General features: G+C 37.2%; 1 protein-coding gene across 12 annotated transcripts in view; it reads right to left on the bottom strand.

The window, feature by feature from the left end:
- Positions 1 to 14,347, bottom strand: part of stxbp5l (syntaxin binding protein 5L) — a 111,528-nt gene that overhangs the window by 10,477 nt on the left and 86,704 nt on the right. For 3 of the 12 annotated variants that reach the window (XM_079357151.1, XM_079357157.1, XM_079357156.1), the window contains 3 exons: positions 12,829 to 12,933; positions 8,433 to 8,486; positions 5,269 to 5,448 (listed from right to left, as the gene is read on the bottom strand). The exons of 2 other annotated variants lie outside the window; for them this stretch is intronic. In XM_079357151.1, the coding sequence (XP_079213277.1) occupies positions 5,269 to 5,448; positions 8,433 to 8,486; positions 12,829 to 12,933 (339 nt within the window). The remainder of the gene's footprint in view (positions 1 to 5,268; positions 5,449 to 8,432; positions 8,487 to 12,828; positions 12,934 to 14,347) is intronic. 7 more of the 12 variants (XM_079357155.1, XM_079357159.1, XM_079357158.1 and 4 more) reach the window with 4 other exon arrangements.

The raw sequence follows: 14,347 nt of genomic DNA, 5'->3' as shown, positions 1-14,347 counted from the left end.
AAAAAGATACTGACATAAAAAATGAGTGATAAGACAGTCTTCTCTCAGGATTAAATGGCAGTATGTCTGTGAAAAACATGTCCAGGATTTAAAAGGTCTAACATTTGATAACATCCATCCATTATCTACACGGAACTTCCCCATTGGGTCGCAGCTGTCATTTGGCAAAAGGTGGCGTACAGCCTGGACTTGTTGACAGTCAATGGCAGGGTTGACATAGGACTGAGACAGGCAATTTAAAGTCAACCTAAACTTAATTAACCTAACGAGCATGTTTTTAGACTACATGAGGTAGCTATTGTAACCGGAGAGAATCCACCCATGCACAGAGAGAACATGCCAACTCCATACAGAAAGGCCCTGTCTGACAGGGATTCAAACCTGGATTCACCTCTCTGTGAGGCAACAGCGTCTAACCACTGCACCACCATAACTGATAACAAACTTGCAGCATGACTTGAATTGCCTCCGGAGACAAACAACGTTTTTTGAATTTAATTTCAGCCAGAGCAAAATTCTCCAGTATGTTCAAGACTGGACAGCAAGAAAGCACTGTCTCTCAATAAGACACACAGACATTAGATGATTCTCCTTTCAACATATGATGAAATGCTTCTCTCACACAGGTGTTTTCTCTAAACTTTTGCTCCTTGTAAACATGGAAAAATGTTTCTTTCAATCATTCTCTTTTTTGACTTGTCTTTAAAAAAAATGTATTTGACTTGTCCTTGTTATTATGGTCTGGTGTACTTATGGTATCAGATTATACTTCTGAACTTTTTATTCATGTAGACCAAATACAAAAAAAAAAAAAAAAAAAAAACATAGCTGAAGATTTCTGTCAATCAGTTTCTTATTGATACCTCAGAGGCTATAAATGCATCAAATCAACCGTGTAAAAGAGTTAGGTTGTATAGCTGTAGCCTAGGCAGCGGCTTTAATAAAACATTAAGTCTATGCTAATGAAAGCCTGCCTTCCTCTCACTCCAGGTCACTGTGGTATAATGAGAGTAATAGAGATGGCAGCATGAATCTAATTGCAGAATTGGTGTAAAAAGGTCATCTGCAGCACAACAGCTGCACCATCCTTGTTTTGTTATTTGGCATCAATTTTTCACATCTGCATTATTAAAAATATATAAGCTGGCAATACGTTAACAAATGTCTGTTAACTAAACTAAAACGTGTATAACGTCTAACTTTTACTAGCGTCACTAAGATGCAAAGAGAAAGTCATATAAGAACATGTTCTTATCTGGACAGCAAAGACCTGAACAACTGTGTGTCGCATGTGCGTGCATGGGTGATGCAGTTACTGTGACATTTTGAGAACAGATCCAGAGTAGTTCTCCCACAGAGACAGTTGCCTGTCCTGTTTTGACAAAGGCCTGTTCGCACCCGTTTTTTTTTTGTTTTTTTTAAAGCATTGTTTACACACATGTGCGATAGTTCAACTACATCAAAGCATGAAGAGAATAGTTTATGGACATGTTATAATTTGGCTGTGCAAAAATAAAGAAAAATGAACGTTCGGTATTGATTCAGTTAGGGACAGTGGAGTGCATTTTCAATGCACCCTTCCTGCAGGGAGGAGGGAAGGGGGCCAGACAATGCCTGGAAGGAGGAATACGACCCACAAGCACTCCATGATAGTTCATAAAATCCATCATCGTAAGTGTACAGATATTTTTTCAAGGAGAAGTAGACCTACACAGCCAAGGATTTCTGAAGTTCTATTTCTACTTGTGCACAAATATTTACATTTGTATGATAAATCACACTTTATGAAGGTGTTGCAGTGCTTGTAGTTTTGTGAGTCAGCTCGGTTGACAGTGAAGTCTGTAATTTAATAATCATGCAGACAGAATATGGAAAAAGTAATAGACCAACCTGGGGTGGCAAAGTATTTCACACACCACATTTTGGATCAGAGCACTGCAGTGCTGATCAGCTTCTCAGCCTCCAGGGCCAATCATCATTTGTACCCCTTTTTATTCAATTAGCTACTTTTGCCTGTAAGGCCTGTACGCCTGCCATCCTTAATATTGTTTCCATCTCCCTCAGAACATCACCCAGCCAAGTGAATTTCAGTTAAAAGTTAAGTTCGCAAACATGACTGGAAAGTTTTGGCTGAGGCTTTTCCACCCAGATTGAACATTTCTTGCTTAAAGTGCAGGGGGAAAGAAATAAAATGTCTAACATGACAAGAGAATATTAGGAGTCATGTTAAATAAATCAGAGTGGTATGACTTGTTTTTGTCTGAAGGAAAGAGATTTATTTATTGAAACTTAATGGATTCCTCTCATTGGTCTATTTTTTTTTTTTTTTTTTTTATGCAGGCGTACACAAGCTAAAGCACTTGTTGTCCACGCTCCCACAGACACATATGTCTATCAGACACAAAGGAGCATGTACACACAAGAACACAGTCTGGTGAGTTAATACAATTTCAGATGGCGTGGTGTGATTTGAAGGAGTTCAAATGGAAGAAAATAAATGTCAGATTGGAGATGCCAAGAGCCAGAGACACATCATACTTGAATGGTTTTCTTGTATTACTTATTCATATATTCTCTCAATGTGAATACATGGGCAAGGGGCTACTTGTGCTTTCTGTTACCCATTTAAAAAAATACCTAATCCATTTTAAATCTATTACTGAGCAGGCCAAATACATTTCATGTATGCACTGCAAAGTGCAGAGCACTTTATCTGGTTGGGAAAACATACTGTGACATTCATAGCAAACATTTTACTGCTGCATTTAGGATTTCAAACATATATATATATATATTGCATTCTTCCAGTGTCTGCCCTGTTATGTGCTTGAAGTAGGCCTAAGCAACCAACGGTCAAGAAGTATAACTTGTAGTTGTTGCAAACTGTTTGCAGTAGTGCTAATAGTCTATCTATATTTGTTGTCATTTTCTATAACAATACTTTGGGTAAAATAACAATAGCTGCTGGCAGATATAATTGGTTGCAAACAACCAGTCATTTGATCTACATTTTTAAAAAAGCCCTTCAATGAAGCATTTATAAACTTTTATTTTAAAAAGCAGATATCTTCCAATAAACAAATTTTTGTTTCGCTGTGTTTTTTTTAAAGTTTGCAATACAAAAAAAATGTTTTATTATTGTAACTTCTTTGTTACATTTTTGAACATTAATTTTCTATCATTAAATTTATTTTGTTAAACATTACAAGAATTCCATTTCACAGCGTTCATCGCAAGTAAACATGAGAGCCTACCCACACGTAGCGCATGATCGACTCATCTGGGAAGCTCATGTCCACAGGTCAGTTATTTTTTTATTGCTGCAAACATACATTGTGCCTAATATCCTGCAGATGTATATCTACTTTGGGAAAAAAAGAAAAAAAAAAGTTATTTAGGAGAATAATGAAAAATTTCTTTTAACGTTTCTTTCCTTTGTGTAGCTTCTTGTTTACATCATCAGATTCACTCAAGAAACAATATACCTACCTGACCGAAGCTGCACGCATCTTTCAGGTACTCAATAAGATAATCCTTTGTGTGCAGTAGTGACCAAAATGACCAAAATCACAACTTTATTCCATGCATAAAAACTTGTATGACTCAACATTACCCAACATATGTTAAAAAATACTTAGTCAAAATCAGGAGTGTTTAATCTTTAAAATGTGATCCCGAATTTGGACACTTCTTAAGTGTTATCTTCACTGAAGTTGTCATGTTGAATCACTATCTGAAACAAATCACTTAACTCCTATTTAATTTAGCTTTCTTCAACAATTCTGACTACTCTTGGCGTGGCATTTTAAAGACGTTAGGCATTAACGCAACAACAAACTTCAAATTCATGAGCTTACAAACAAGAAGCCTGGCCAGTCAAACACCTGAGTGCTGCCTGTTTGAAATGCCATTTGATGTTTCTGAGCCTGATGAGTGTTACTCTTCAGGAGGTCGGTGTTAGGAGAATGTGAATTGTCTGTAAAGTTTCCAAACTTTGGGAGCACTTTCAAACATCAGGTTTGATGTCAAGCTGCAGGTCATTCTGGTATGTTAGTTATGAAATGTAAAAATGTCAACAAGTCCTCCAACCTATACGACCGTAGAGGTCGTCTGTCACGTAATACCACCCATAGGAGCGTTTCCTAAATTAGCGCCCCTACCGGCGAATGAGGAGAAATGCCAGTAAATCATCAACCTGCACCGTCACACTGCTTGATGCGCTTACCAAGGTAAATGGTAATTAAGTATTCTTTTGAGGGTGGTGTTAGGGTTAGGGGTCAAATGTAAATTCGATGACAAACACATTCACTGGAACAAAGTTATTTATACGTCCACTAGAGGTCGCTTGAATCTAAAATGTAAATATGGGTCGTAATTTGACGCTTGCACAAACGACCAGTGGAGTCGTTTTTGTGGAGGACAGGCTGAAAACTGTTTTAGTTTGAACAAGAAGAGATGCCCTTGTAAATGATTTCTGATTGAAATGCACGTAATACTTAGTGAAGGTCAGAAGGTCTGTCAGTGAGCTTCTCTTTTTTAAGCTAAGTTAAGAAAATATTTATTGAATCTTTAAACTTTTGAACAGTAAAACTGTTTTGAATGTAGATACTCTAAAAGGTTTAACTACAGTGTATTATTTATGCTTTTTTCCTTCTTTGTTAATATCTGGATGCTAACTAATTATTTTAAGTAGGTTACACCTAAAACATAGAAAGGGAAAATTGGTCAAATTACCTTTATTTAGTACCTCCATTCAATTATTAATATTACTTATTTTGTGTAGTGAAGTGTTGTTAATATGCTGTCAGATTTGACTTTTGTTGAAATTCATTTTCCTTTTGAGTAGGTTTACTCAACTGTCAAAAATTGCTTGGAAAATGTTGCCTCGTCTATGTTGAGTTAGATCTAAGTGAAAGTCAAGCTTTAAAGTAAAATCTAAAGCTTGACGGACAGACAGTGTCCAAATCTTGCAGCTAACTTCTAATTTTTCTAGCAGCGTTTGAAAAATGGGTATATGGAACAGTTAGATATAATGTTTTGTTTTTTCTTAAACCATTCTCTGTGGGCCAGTCCTGATAACGGAAGCATGCAAGCAGGTGATTTGCTGTCAGTTTGTGGAATCATGCGCTTGCTTTTGTTAACCACATTTAAGGCCTTAATCAGCTCACTTACCCCAGAGAATGAGGAGATGACATGCACATGTTGGTAGGTAGGGTATCTAATTATGAAAGAGGTTAAGGAATGGGGGTTAGGGAGACAAGCACACACCTTCAGTGTGGGACACAGGCAAAGAGATCTCCATGCAAGCAGCAGACTGGGCCTTGCGGAAGGGTGGTCGGCCGGGGCCTCTGCGTGTAAGCCGTGGCCCCTCGGGACCCATCTGGGCTCGAGGCTTCCCCGCCGAGCAGGGCTGGGATGTGGGGCTAGTGCAATGTCCATTGACATGATCTGTAACAATGGCAAAGCATTAGCAAACAATAGAAAGAGGGAAAAAAATATTTCAAACATATGATTATCCATCTTCCAAAGTCACATGGTCTTGTTATAAACAAGAAAATTGTCCTTTTTAACAAATTTATACAATAAAATAATGACTTTTCTCAAACTGATATAAACAAAAATATTGTAACCTTTAAAAATAAAGACTCAATACAGACTTCAGTCAGATGTTGTGTTTTTTCTTGTATAGTACACTATATGACCTGTGAAGATGGATGTATATGTAATAAGATGAAGCTGGTGTTAGAAATTAGATTGTCAACAAGAAAAATGGTAGCAAGGAAGAAGGGAAAGCAAGAGTGAGTAAAAAAAAAAAGGTCTGGAGAGGGATCAGAGTAAGAAACCAGCAGGGAGGAGATAGAGATTCTGGGAAAACAGAAAACAGAGGCTGACTTTATGAGTACACCTTTTATTCAGTCAGTGCCAAGAAAAAAAAAATGCTGGATTCATCTTACCTCAATATTTTTTTTCCTTTTAGTTAGACATCTGTACTTATTGCAAAACTTGATTTGTCAACCACCACAGACCTCATGACATAACGGTAAATTACTAAAGGTGGCAATCAAAGAAAAACAATGACAAATCCGAGAACTTCTTTTCTTTCATCACAACATACTTCAAGAGAGTAAGTGAACTACAGATTGTTGAGACAGATGAGCCCCATTTCGGAAGAACTATCCCCAAGAACTACAGTATCTATGGACTTTTTAAGGAACTACGTGCATTTTCACCAAATCTACCAGGGTAGAAATGTAGTTCTGCAGGGCTAAAGGTTTACGCCTTAAAAAGACCCTGGTAAGGGTTATATACTTTCTCAAGGTCCAGGGACTTTTGATAAAAGGGCATGTAGTCCCTGCAGAGCTGAATGGCTCTGATTGGTCAGGCACAGTAAGGTGTTAGAGCTCCCACTGTGTTTAAAAGACTGCAACTGAAAGCCTATTGTTTTTACCTTACCTTATTTATAACTCAATTAAGATGTTAAAGTTTATTTTTACACATATGACTTGAGCTGCTTAATAACCACATGACAGTAACATGAGTTAGCTACATGACCAAAAGTGGCCAAAAGTTGTTTTTAGGTATTCCTTATAAATTGTAATAGTTTGTAACTTCCAAAACTCGCAATGGTTCTGCACTTGAGGACTTCTTCATAAAATGTTTCATAACAAATGCTTTGTCCTTCGCAGACAGGATCAACGATACAGCTAACATTCAAACAATGGGTTGTTAAAATATTTTTTTGAGCATGTAGCTCTATTAATTGCTGTTTCATATGCAAGATCCTTTCCTTCCACTGAAAGAAATTGATCAAGCACTCTGCTTACCATTCAAAGAAACTAATTAACTTGTTAACATAAGGTCCCAATGTCAATTAAAAATAAACAGCTTCCAACTCTCCATTTTCTTATGGAATTAGTTTTTAAAAAATGGTTTTCTTTAACCTATGGCAGTTAAAGATTTTTTAGGATCTCAACCAAGCTTCCTATATTGTTCATTCTTAAAATCCAACGTAGAAACTCACAAGTGTTTTAACATTGTGCTGTTAAGTAACCCCAGACAGAATTATCTTGTTTTCCTCGTCCCTGTCCTCTTTATATTTTTCACTGCTTCAGTCAACCTCAGTCAATCTTCCATATAGTTGATGCACAATGATTAGAATTGACTGTGATTAACTTCGGGGCCTCCACCATGGCCATGTGCAAAACATGTTAAAGTACAAAGTATTGGGCAGACCGGTCTTGGGTGATATTGGTCTAGTCAAACCCAGAGCCACACAGTATAAAACACCAAGTATATCTTTCTGTTTAATAAATGCATTCATTTTAACGTGAGAGGCAGCAAATCTAAATTAAATTGAATATTCAGAAGGGAACTGATAAAAGCAGAAAGACCTTCGGTTTAACTGACTTTGAACACATCACCTCATTTATCCATTGAGGGTGTACATTCACATAACAAATATACACAAACACACAAACCCATGCACACGCACTGGTGGCAGATAAATATGTTTTTATCTTGTGTTAGTAGATAGATGTTATATTATATATATATGGTATTTTCATCACCAACAACAACTAAGAAGTTCTTACATCAGTTATCAAGGTAAAATATTATTGAAGACTCTTCTACCCCTTGTATTCATTGGCATGTCTAAACCCCATACAACTGAAAACCTTATTTGTTAATTATTGTAACAAATGTGATGAGGCATCAACATTATTATTATCATGTGTCTTTTCTTTCAATACATTTCTTCACATTTTCTAATCCTTCATGAACATATGCAGAGTTGACAGAATAAAAGCATTCATTCAAACCTGTAAAATGGAAAAGGCAAGTCAGGAAAACAGTGGTCACTAGCACATTTTTGATTGAAGAGAAAAAAATATGTGACAATGCAAGCAGAGCTGAGGGAAACCTGAGATTGTGATGTGTATGTATACAGTAAGTTGGTGGAGAATGGGGAAGGGTTTAGTATACGTAACGCAAATTCCAGTCGATGAAAAGAATGGAGAAAGACTGGAGACGGAGCAAGTGATCTAATCACTGTAGAGAAAGGCTGTCAATGGAGGAAAGGTTGAGTATAAATCAGAAGATGGTCCAATCGAGACAAAGCAAAAGTCTCAAATTCAAATATGGGCATGAGTTTGAAATCACCTTTAAACACTTGCAAAATGTAAGAGAAACGAATACGGAAGATTCAAATCATATAATAGTACAGTAAGGGGCAAAATGGACAAAAACGTTACATCAACAGTCTCATGGGCTTGCAGAACAGGAGGAGAGAGTGACAAGAAAACTAAACGAAGAAGGTCTGAGTGAGAGTAAAACTACTATAAGCAACTGAAAGCCTGGAAAACATTTTAAAAGCAGGAACTAAATGACTCAAAGGAAATCAAGTGAAAACTGCTGGCTTTCGCCTACCGTACCAAGATCAGTCTTAAGATCTGTCGGCAGACTTAACTTTCTGCCAGGTCCCTTTACTGAAACAAAAGAATAGGACACAAAGCACCAGTTAATCCCTTCAAAAGAAAACATAAATAAATAAAAGGTAAATCATAGAGAAATTAGCAGATGTGACAGTCTTAGTCACAGATAAAAGGTGCAAATAAATAATAAAAAGGGAAATTAGGCTACTTAAATTAACAAAGAACAACAACATGCAGTTTGGTGCAATTGCACATGGCAGGCACACTCTAAAATGCATGCTCCATCGTTTTCCCAGGCCAGAACCCTTTTTAACATTCAATTATGTTGGTACTGAATTAAGTTTATACTGAACCAGTGTGGAAAAACATTCACACAATTTAATTAATAAGCCTTTCTAGGTAGCGAGCATACAATATCGCTCAACTAAAGCTTAATGTCATCGGGTTGCAGCAAGATATCAGCAGCACACATTTCTAAATTCAGATAAGAAATCTGATTTGGACTAGATTTGCTCTGCTATTATATCACATTAAGATCAGGTATTTCTCAGCCTGGGCTGACATGGAAGCACAGACAAACAAGATAACACAGGGTGCCGGTATATATACTCCACAGTGGGACATTGAATATAAAGAACGTAAAATAATGTGTTTAAACATTTTGCAAGCATTTTGCAGTAAGTATAGAACTGCAAAGGTCAAACTTGAGATGTCATGACTCTGGTTTCCCCTTTAAAAGAAGGCAATATTTTATTGTTTCTTTGTTTTGTATGAAGAAACATGATGGTGTTTACATGAGATTTGATTGAATTCAGGGAAAATAGTGTGACAATGAATTTTCACTCTGTTCAATGTGTATTCATAATTCAGCAAAATAATCATAAATGGTTTCTCAGAAAAATGGACCTGTGCGCAAATCCTTGTCCAATAGACTGTCATTAAAGACAAAGGACACAGGACCTTCTGGAGTGTTTAATATAAACTGAGATTTAGTGCCACTATCAAAATTCTAGCATCACGTTTCATTAGAAAAAAAAACAAAAAAACATTTGCACTCAATTTAACAAGAAGTTAGGGTTTAATAGCCCTAGAATATAAAAGAAAATATAATTTGAAAAAAATTGCAGATTAGATTATCTATGAACTGTGTGTGTGCATGTGAGTGTGTTTGCACACATAATGTTTGTCGTAATAAGTGGGGACCAGATGGTGCCACAACCACATAACATGAGCAGTGTTAATGCCAAGAAACATATTCTCATTATAAACCTGTAACACACAGATGTTACTCAGTTCCTCTGCTTTTCATCAGCATCTATCACACATATAATATAAAAAAAGATTGAGGGAATATGAGGTTCATTAGGGATTTTCATATTGAACCAAACAATGCTATTAACAATGCTGTGGATCATTCTTTTGCATCTGCGGTCCCTGTCTATCTGCATGCTTACTAAACTACATGCTAACTTTTGTAAGCTATGCAACACCTTAATTTTGGGTTTTAATAAAGGCTGTCAATAATAATATATTTACACATTTTTAATATGATGTTTGAAATTCATTATTTGCAGTTTTTCATGTTTTCTCTTAATTAGAATATGCACGCTGACTTTTTTGTGATTTACTTCCTGAACAGCCTGAAAAGCCTTTTTTTAAGTGAAATGAGCTGCTCATTTGCAGCTGCGTTGTTCCTTTCATCACTGTGAATACAGGGAGACGAGAATTAAAACATGAATGCATCAATTTCAGACCTCAATTACATTACAATAACGGGTTAAAGCTGACAACACTAATCCTTTCGTACAAATGATTTACTTGAACTCATGTGGTTGCTTCATTTTCTTGATCCAAGAAAATGTTTCTTTATTGAACCACGAGTATATCCACAGTTTCTGCCAAACTAGCCCCATTTGTTACCTTAAGTGTTCCATATCTCACTTTGTGATTTGGTTGTCGTCTTCCCTTTACAGACCTAAGGGGGATTTAAGTTTGTCATGCTGCCACTTTTTTAATGATTATTTCTAAACAAAAACTTGCTACTATCAGCTATGTTTAATCCAAAAAAAAAAAAAAAAGAATTCACAACAGTGTTGATCCTCACCATAGGACCTGGCCGATGCGTAAGCAGAGTCTGCGTGACACATCACTGTGAAGAAGTTTACAGTGCTGCTTCTTTGTACTAGATCAAGTCAGCTGGATTATAAAGATAGACATTTATTTACCTGAATGGCTCTCAGTGTGCGTGTTCCTGTTACTAGCGCTTAGGTGAGCCAGGCTGTTAATGGAGCGGCACATGTCGTAAATGATTTGTTTTGAATACTATTCCTTCAGCGCACACACAGTTTAGTGTTGTGAGATTCACAGACAGCACAATACAGTGAGCTCTTGTCTCAAACAGTTATTGTGACAGGGCTGGACATGCTTTGGATATGCTTGAGGAAATTGACTGTGACATATGTATTTGTAAAGCATTTAAGAAATGTGTCACTCTACTGTTCTCTGTATACAATTCTTTTTATGGTTTTCCAAGGCTCAACCTAGCATAACAAGTAGGAGTGGAGTTTTTTTTGTTAAAAGAAGGGAGACTTTGAAAAATAAAAAGATTTAACAAATCTTTACTAATTGGATAATTTTGGATTTATGTTTGTTTCTACCAGTCCTCTTCTGTCATTGACAGCTGGGATGGGCTCACGACCTTGCGACTCCAGACGTGATATATTAATGGATGGATGGATGGATTTGTTTCTCCATTGGCAAACATGGTGAACAATCGATACCTGTGGATTCTTGAAAACACATTTGAAGCTGAATTTTTTAATATTGATACTATGTTAAATTGGCCCATCCCTTTAAGATCAAATAAATTCAATTAAATCGAAAGGTAAACCACAAATGTCAACCTCAATGGTGTTGATAGAAGTAGGTATGAAATAAAAGTAAGCAGCTTTCTTTAAATGTATGTTAATAATTTAATGTTGTCCACTGTTTGATGTTAACACCCACAGCTATTGTAGGAAAAGTATCGAAGTTAAAATCTCCCCCTGGTTACTGGTTAAAAACCGTGTGTGAATTATAGAACACAGTTTTGAGGTAACAAATGGGGCTGTTGCTTCTGTCCACAGCACTGGTGCCGAGCAAGCTGAAGTCACATACAGTCAGTACTACAGCAGACCACACAGTGAGTACCATGCAGTTAGTTAGAGATGAGACAGTAATGAACATTATGCCTATCTTAAAACAAAATGAGACGCAGTTTTATTGACTCCTTCTAAGACGCGTATCCATGGTTCACAGTAAAGTAAAGTAGCATGTTGCCCTTTTAAGCACACAACGGTTAATGTAAAATGAAGCACTAGAGCCAGTGACCACTTAGGAGGAGAAGTTTGGTTAGATTAGAGTCATGTTCTCAACCAAAGTTCTCCTTCTTTGCAACATTGCAGAATGATGAGGGGACCAAGTCCAAAACTCTCTTCTGGCACACACAGCAAACACCCCAATGACAACCAACCTGAAGCTGGGGCAGAGAGATAATCCACCACTATAGCAGTAACACATACAAAAGCATGGAAGACATTGACAAAGCCGCAACAAAGACACTGCTCCTCCAAACACAGCCCCTCTCAACTTGTTTACACTGCAAGCAACTTCGTTGAGTCACTCTGTTCTTCCTCATTATAGATGACTGGGGTGGATATTATCTTTGTAGTGAGCTCCACATAAACATTTTGATAAGAAAAGTTAAATACATTTCATTGTATTCTAACACAATCACAGTTATCACGTCTTTCATCAGTATGTTGCATGCCTAAGTCCCTTTGCACTAAAGTGTATTGCTAAATTCTAACAAACTGTAGGAATGGAAATCAAATACGTTCTCTTTTTTAAATTTCCCTTGTCACATCGCAATGTTTGCCAGTTTTTGATTTACATTTTTTTTTATCAAGCCAAATAGATGAATCCTGCACCTAATTTAGGTTTTCAATCAGCCTGCCAAATTAAAGGAAATGTATTAGAGAAGTTTAAAAAGCTTTAATAAAGATCTTATGTGGACACGTTTTTTTTACTCTTTATTACACTTTGAGAAACAAGGAAGGTAACGATTAAGAGTAGCCTGTCATAGTCAGCTCCAGGTATGTAAAATGTATTTGATTCTCTAATAAAAGGTCTCCATTTCTGTTGCTTTGCAAAGGTATAAATGTAGGTATGGTGTTCTCCTGTTAGTGTTGCCCACAGAGCAGAAGCAGATTTAGCATGCAGGTGCAACATTGAACCAATCACCTGTCCAAGACAGTCATCCCATTTACCTATGTTGTTGCATTATTGGAATACAGTAACAAACCACAAGCAGATGTCCATGAAGAGGCTGAGTTTTATGAGTCATCCCCCATCTTACCATTGTCCAGTAAGTAAAAGACTGGACTGCAGTGGCTGGCTCTCAGACTGGCCACAGACTCTGGCAGGATGCGTGGGTCATTGTGAAAGGAGGTTGGGTAATGAACTGGAACAGGAGATCCAACAGAACATATTTTTTTAGGTAAACAGGTGAGAGACACATAACACAGTGTATGAACTGGCGAATAGATATACTTAGATGAAGGGAAACAGTTTGGAGGTAATAAACAAGATTGTTCAAAAACAGCCATTAGGGTCCCTGTATAACCAAAGTGAAAGCTGTGTTGGCACAAACACAAGTGGTCGGTGTAATAGGGTGAAGATAAAGCCAAAGAGAAAAACAAAGCTTTCGCTAGTCATCCATCACCTTGAACCAAACCTTTTTCATGAGCTTTGGGCAGTGACAGCCAACAAATACAAGCAGCTCTGAAATGCTATACTGGACTGACTAAATTTGTCCACTGGCACTGTAAGACATCCATAGAGAAGAATAAGAAATGGGGGGATGGATGGAATACTAATATTGAATAGCAATATATGTACAATCATTCTTAGCAATGGCTTCAATTGTATATATTGCTTATATGATGGCAAATGTTATGTATCATTAAATATCTAATAATTCTCCTTTTTACCCAATGTTTGCATGAATGATTCCAAGAACCTCTGGCCAGGTACCAGTACTTCCAGTGCAGTACATTTAGCTATAATGGTTTATTAAGTATGCTTATAGGTTTTATTGTGTGATACATGATACTTTTAGGAGGCAGGCTTGACTGAAATACTGTCGGTAGGCGGATTGACAGCTTTTCAAAAACAGCCATGAGCTAAGTAGGAAGCATTAGTTTAGCCCATTGTTTCAAGTTTCAGCCATCATTCCTCCTTTTCTCTCCTGACTTGCTCTTTGCTAAATATAACCCACTGGGTCAGGCACCAAGCACTGGCATCACAGCTTGTTAGCCCATCTTGTGACTGATGCTGTTGTCATGACTGGTGCTGTTTATGTGGCATACGTCTGAGAGAGGAAATGCTGCAGGTAACCCCGAACCAAAAATAATGGACTGTGACTTAAAATAGAGGACAATGGGAACGATGTGCTTTCATGAAGGAGAGGGCCAATTAAATGGTCTTGTGAGAAAAAAAGAAAAACACAGGAAATAGAGGGGAGAAAGACACCTGCAGTTATTGACACCCAGGATGAATCAGGGTGATGGCTGACGTCATTAATAAGCTGTCTTCAGTCTGTATGTGGCCTTCTAGGAACAATGCACCTGGTGTGCTAGGAGTTGCTCCACAGCCTCTAATTGCCACATGGTCATGGTGGATGATGTTTAGCAGGAGGAAACAAACAACTACAGCAAAAGAGCACACTTATGCTGCTTCTTTTTGGCTTTAGCCATAGCTAATTCAAATGTAGTTTCCACCATTCAGACATTGAAGACCCTTTAAGATGATTTCTGTTAGGTCACACTGTTGTCAATCATTAACACTGAAATCTTAATGGCAAGTATTAACTCAAT

Source organism: Symphodus melops, assembly GCF_947650265.1.
Source record: "Symphodus melops genome assembly, chromosome: 12".
Taxonomy (NCBI): domain Eukaryota; kingdom Metazoa; phylum Chordata; class Actinopteri; order Labriformes; family Labridae; genus Symphodus; species Symphodus melops.
This window is presented reverse-complemented; position numbering and strand designations above follow the sequence as displayed.